Source organism: Hipposideros armiger, unplaced genomic scaffold (assembly GCF_001890085.2).
Source record: "Hipposideros armiger isolate ML-2016 unplaced genomic scaffold, ASM189008v1 scaffold_135, whole genome shotgun sequence".
In the NCBI taxonomy this organism is placed as follows: domain Eukaryota; kingdom Metazoa; phylum Chordata; class Mammalia; order Chiroptera; family Hipposideridae; genus Hipposideros; species Hipposideros armiger.
In genome coordinates, this window is record NW_017731485.1 from 960,474 (window position 1) to 966,549 (window position 6,076).

The 6,076-nt window shown below is 50.5% G+C and overlaps 1 protein-coding gene across 3 annotated transcripts in view; it reads left to right on the forward strand.

The window, feature by feature from the left end:
* ARHGAP17 (Rho GTPase activating protein 17) overlaps nt 1–6,076 on the forward strand; it is a 75,682-nt gene that overhangs the window by 62,244 nt on the left and 7,362 nt on the right. For all 3 annotated transcript variants that reach the window (XM_019649832.1, XM_019649833.1, XM_019649834.1), the window contains one exon: nt 4,599–5,204. In XM_019649832.1, the coding sequence (XP_019505377.1) occupies nt 4,599–5,204 (606 nt within the window). The remainder of the gene's footprint in view (nt 1–4,598; nt 5,205–6,076) is intronic.

Below are 6,076 nucleotides of genomic sequence, written 5' to 3' on the forward strand. Positions count from 1 at the left end.
CTGTGAGACCTAAAGTTCTAATGAGGTTGTCTAAAACGAAAAAGCACGTCAGCAGGGCCTATGGGGGATCCATGTGTGCTAAGTGTGTCCGTGACAGGATCAAGCGTGCTTTCCTTATCGAGGAGCAGAAAATTGTTGTGAAAGTGTTGAAGGCACAAGCACAGAGTCAGAAAGCTAAATAAAAAAATGAAGCTTTTTTGAATAATAAACACAATTAAAAGGCTTAAAAAAAAATTCCATCCGACGTGCTGTAATTTACTATTTGATTTAAGGATGGGATGGATGGATTTTTCTATAAATGTGTTTTTTAAATGGTAATTAGAAGCTTTGAATCATGCCTTATGACAGATGAGTTTTACATTTTTCCAAGTGGAGCTATTTTTAGAGAAAAAGCCGAAATATACCTCTGGGGTCCCCGAGCAGACCCAGTGACTTCTCAGCTGAAAATGAAGCAGGGGCACCCCAAACTGGTGTCCCGAATGGTGAGGGCTAACCGACTAGTCTGTCTCCTGATAACTTTTTTTTTTTCAGGAATATCATGGGTAATGTGCACGTGCTGTAAGTGGTTAATATCTTTTTTCTGATGATATCTCCGCCTTTATTTTTAGGAAAACAAAACCACATTGGTTTGTTTGATTGTTTGTCTGTTTCCCTAGATGCCCTCCCTAGCGCGCTCACAGGTGGGGAAGTTTTCCAGGACTAAGGTCTGTAGCCCCAGGCAGCTGCCCCGTGTGTCCACGTGCTCCTGCTTAGCTGTGCTCTGCGTGTGCTTCGGAGCGTGCGCTCAGGCAGCCGTCCGCAGCACGTAGAGGTGGCTTTTGTTTTTATCAGAAGCACTCTGAGCTTCAGCGCTCTGAATCCCAGAGGTACATGTTCCTAGGTGAGAGCCCGATTTCAGGCCGCTCAGATCAGATACTAAGAATGTTTTCTTTTTTCATTGGTAAGCCTTTCCCAAGCATCTGCTCTTTTCGGCGTCACTTACCTGTCAGTGACTGGGTCATCTCATCCAACCAGAGAGGACTCGGTGCAGTCGGCAGGGGAAATCGTGTCCCTCGTGTCTGGAGCTTTAATTTTTAATTCAATAACATTTAATTTTACATCTTAAGTGCAAGTTAACTGCATGGAGCTTCTTAACTTGATGTTTGAAATTCTCAGGACCAAAAACAAAACAAAACAAAACAAAAATCGTCCTCCAAAGATCCCATGCTGAATCCCTTCGCAACCCGGCGTACTTAGATGTTGCTGTCTCAAAGCACACGAGCTTTTCCAGCCTTAAGCCATTTCTGGGCGCTTAGCCATTGCTCACAGCGTGGCCTGAGTGAGACTTTCCAGAGGGGAAGCAGTGCACCCCTGTGAGGCAGGGAGGTGGGTGCAGGCGTCTTTTCCCACCTTCCTCCCCCGACTCTTTGGAGATGAGCCCAAAAGTCTGGGTGTCCAAGTCACTTGCAGAGTGAAGTGACTTAAACCCTCATTAAGGCTGAGCCTTTTAGCACTTCAGTGTGTGTGACACACCAGCTCTTTCCTTTTGTTTAGATGAGAGACAATGAACCAAAATTATGTGTTGTTGGGTGCCACCCGTACCTGGGTGTGTTCATCCCAGAAGGCTTGTTACTGGTCTGCCTCAGCCCTGTTGCTCTGTTCTTTCATCAGTGCAATTATCAGCTAAGTGAAAACTCGGAGTAAAAATACTTTTCCTTAGGATGTTTGCAAAATATTTAAAAACCAACCTATGCTATGAATCCTCCTAACTCAGGAAGTTCCCAGCCACCACAATGATCTTGTATCATAGAACCAAGGTGTACATCCTGAAATGCCATGCGCTGCCATTAGAGGCACACAGGAGGCCCGTGTCAGGCTGGTCGTGCCGCGAGCCACTGTGGACAGAGCCACTGGGTGCTTTGAGAAGGGAACACAGAACTTCCTTTGACAGGCCGCCTTTTATTGAGGCATCAGGTTTTCACTTGCAAAACTTGACACAGACCAATCCCTGAAAACAGGTTTTTAGAGCATTTAATCTTTAAAAGTTGACTTAAGTCCTGGGGGTTGAGATAAGCTCTCTCTTCGTTGTCACTGTAAAAAGCAGGCGGGGTTAGTGTCACAAGTAAAAGACTTTACATCTGCTGTCTTTAAAGTAATAGGTTTTAGCAAAGAGTGTTCTAATTTAACCATTTTATTAAATAATCTAGATGTATGACCTGCCATAATCAGTCAGAGCTGAGATTGGAGTATTTAATGGTAAGGAGAAGGCACCTGAGTGGCCGACGTGTTTGTGCTGCTTGGTGGTGAGAGCTGCGCTGGTGACTCACTAACCGGCACTAACCCTGCCTGCTCGCACCCCGCTAACCACGCATGCGCCCAAGGAGGCCCGCTGCGCTCCTTCACGCTTGCTGCCAATTCTCCGACTAACTGCGTCCCCAGATGTGTGACAGGTGTCACAGGGCTGGCCTTGGTCCCTCTTTAACTCCCATTCTTTCCTATACTGGGCAGGCTGGAGGTGTGGGAGGAAGGACACGCAGTGAGTCAGACGCCCCGAATTGCATCTCAGCTCTGTGGTCCAATCAGGCGGGGCGCACGGGGGGACCTAGAGATGGGCCGTTCCTGGGAATTACTGCTGCACGGGTCACATTATGTACCATAAGGGAAGCGTCTTACAGTTGTTCTTATACGGTGGGTCCAAATGAATGGTAGCTATTTATTATCATCTTTATCTAGAAAAATAGATCATCTCAGTTATGTATCAGGTTCGCAGGACAGGGCTCGGACTCTGGCCTGAGAGGCCCCAGGGCCACTTGCCTGCTGCACCGTGGTGGGACCAGCCGCTCCCACGGCTCGTTAGAAACTGACTCTGCTGGTTCTCAGAGTGTGTTCTCCGTAAAATCACACTCTTTTTATATCAGGAAAGTCATGCATTTTAAAAGTGAGCATAGCTATTAGAGCCAGCCGGGAGAGTGGAAATCAGAAGACATCACCTTTCTATAGTCAAAGAAGGTCCCCTGTTCGTGTTCTGTTGTTTTCCTCAAAGGCAAAGGAGTGCGTGGCCATAATTACTTGGCGTGAACGGGTCTTGCACTTTTATTTGCTTTACACTGAATGCTCTTTCCCCTGTTGTAATGTAGTCCTGGCACCACCTTTTCAGGGGCTGCATAATATCTCACTAGGCAGGAGTGTCACTGCTCACAGTTGCACAGTTAAGTGGCTTCTGCTCGCACTTTATTGTTAATAAGCAGATATCAGAATCGTGTCACGATAATCACGATAATCAGAATCAAGTCCCACCCAGTGGGACTTGAGCAGACTCCTCCCTTTGCTGAAGTAATAAAAAGTTGGCTCCAAGCCTGTTACAGGCCAGTAAGCCTTTCAGAGCCCTTGAAAGCTGAGGAGTAGAAGGCAGCCATCCCCTCGGACTCGAGGAGAGAGACAATGGTGGGGGCAGGGGCTGGGCTGAGCCTGCACTCGTGCCTGAAATGTTTAATTTCGAGGATGTATTTGGATCTGTTACCTGTCAGAATAAGCTTGCAGTGTTTGAAGGGTAGGTTTACAGCCTAAGCACGTATTGAAAATTGTTGCAGGGCCGGCCGAGTGGCTCAGTTGGTTAAGAGCTCGCTCAAGAGTTTGAGCTGTGAGCAACAGCGGTTCAAGTCCAGCCNCCGTCTGCTCTTTGTGCCTGGAGGTGCCGCCCTCAGTGTTTTCTCTTCCAGAACTTTCGAACCCGCAGCTTCACGCAGCTTTTCTTTTTAATTTTATTTGCTTGTTAGAACACTTAGCCGAGACCTATCATCTTACAATTGTTAAGTGTGCAGCACAGGATGTGTTATAAGCACATCTCTAAGACTTACCTTGCAGACCAGTAGTGCCTGGGGCTCACCCCTTAGCTGTTCCTGCTTCTCTCCGTTTTCCCACCTGCCCAGGTCACCTGAGGAGGGTGCAGATGAACGGGCTGCTGGGTGCTTTAGAGCCGTGACTCTTGCAGCTGAGCGCTCTTCCTGTTGAACCTTAAAAATGGCAGGTCTTTAGAGGCCTATGTGTGTATCATGTGCTTTTTATTTTGGAATGATCTTAGATTTACGGAACAGTTGCAAAGATAGAGCTGAGTTCCCTCCCCGCATACCCTTCCCCTTCTCCCCTGCCCACGTCTTACATCACCATTCATCACAGCTGGAAACCAGCCCTGGCCTGTTGCTATTCACTGCGGCCTGTGGTGGTTAAGACGTCCGCGTTTCCCATGATGGCCGCTTCCTGCCCAGGCTCCTGCCCTCCAGGACACCACGTTGCACTTATGCATTGTCCCTCTTGTCCTCTGGGCCGGCAGCTCCTTAGTCTGCCCACGTGTTTCTCTGGCCTTGACAGTTTGGGGGGGGGCCCTGGTCAGACATCTTGAAGAAAGCCCCTCAATTTGCACTTGTCAGATGCTTTTCTCGGGGTGAGACAGATTCAGGGTTTGGGGAGGAAGAGCACAGAAGTGACATGCCACCTGACCATGTCCAGTCAGGTGCTGCTGCGAGCATGGCTTCACCGGTCAGGTGAGCCCTGGACCCTAGCGCAGGCATGCTGGCTCTCACTGTGCCCTCTTGCTGAACGGTGTTCTCCCCTTTGTGCAGCTGTCAAGAAACCTGCTCCCGCCCCCCCAAAACCAGGAAACCCACCTTCTGGCCATGCTGGGGGCCAGAGTTCCCCAGGCACTGCGCAGCACACACCCAGTGTGTCACCAAAGCCAGCTGCCACTGGGAGCCCTTCTCCTCCCACTCAGCACCCAGGCCAGGCCCCGGGCCTGCCTGGTACCGCCTCGCAGCCGCCTGCGCCTCGGAGGTCCTCCGGCAGCCTGGCTCCGATCCACGCGCCCAGCCACCCGCCGCCACAGCCCCCCACGCAGGCCAGGCCGGGGAGCCAGGGCGTGCCCAGCCTCTCGGCTCTGCCTGGTGAGCACGGACTGGAGCAGCCTGCCCACACACCGCCCCAGACGCCGACGCCCCCCAGCACCCCACCCTTGGGAAAGCAGAACCCCAGCCCGCCGGCCTCTCAGAGCCAGGTGGCAGGTTACCCTGAGACTGCACAACCGCATGCCGGGACCTTACCGAGACCGCGGCCAGTACCGAAGCCCAGGAACCGACCCAGCGTGCCCCCACCCCCTCACCCTCCGGGCGCCCACCCAGCAGGGGACAGCAGCCTCACCAACGCAATGCCCACTGCCTCCAAAATAGTCACAGGTGAGTGGGGTCTGTGCCGGGCTTCTGCCCACTTCCCGCAGGCTTTCCTTCTCAGCAGGGCCAGCAAACTGCCAGGCGCCAGCCAGATCCGGCCCCCAGGCCTGTGTTTGCGAATAAAGTTTTATTGGCACATAGCCACACACATTTGTTCACTTGCTGACTCAGCTGCTTTTGTGCTAAAACAGATGAGTTGTTGGAGAGAACACATGATTGGCAGAGCCTAAAATACATAGTACGTGGCCCTTGAAGTTTGCTGAGTCCTGATTGACAGTTTCATGATGTGTTTAAGATCTACACTCACATTTGTCTATGAACAGTGACCTAACCCTGGTGGGAGGTATTCTACAACATGAGCGTGAAATGCATTTCCTAGTGAATTCCTCATGAAAATGCTGATTTTCTTTCTAAGAGTAAAAATGTTCATAGTCAGTGAAGCGCTTCAGGTTTAACTTTAAAAAACCTGATTTGTGCCAAATGGAGGCTCAGGAAAGGGGGATCCCGAGGCCTGATCCCATCAGAGGGGAAGGATTGCGGTTTTCCCTGATTCTGTGGAGACCTGGAGTGGGCGGTGGTGACTGCGCAGACTTAGTGGCCTACCCAGTGGGACATTTCTCACAGGCCATGCAGAACACGACCGTTTTGTTTAATGGTGAATTTTATAATAAAATTTCCATCCGGCGGGAACCGTGTCTAAAGGCATTCAGAATGGTGCAGCGTTTGACATACCGTAGGAGGCTCTCCTACAATACAGCTTCCAACAAAACTAGGCTGTCCCGAACCCCTGGTAATAGAATTGTTTACCTTTATACCAAGAAGGTTGGGAAAGCACCAAAGTCTGCATGTGGCGTGTGCCCAGGCCGACTCCGCGGAGT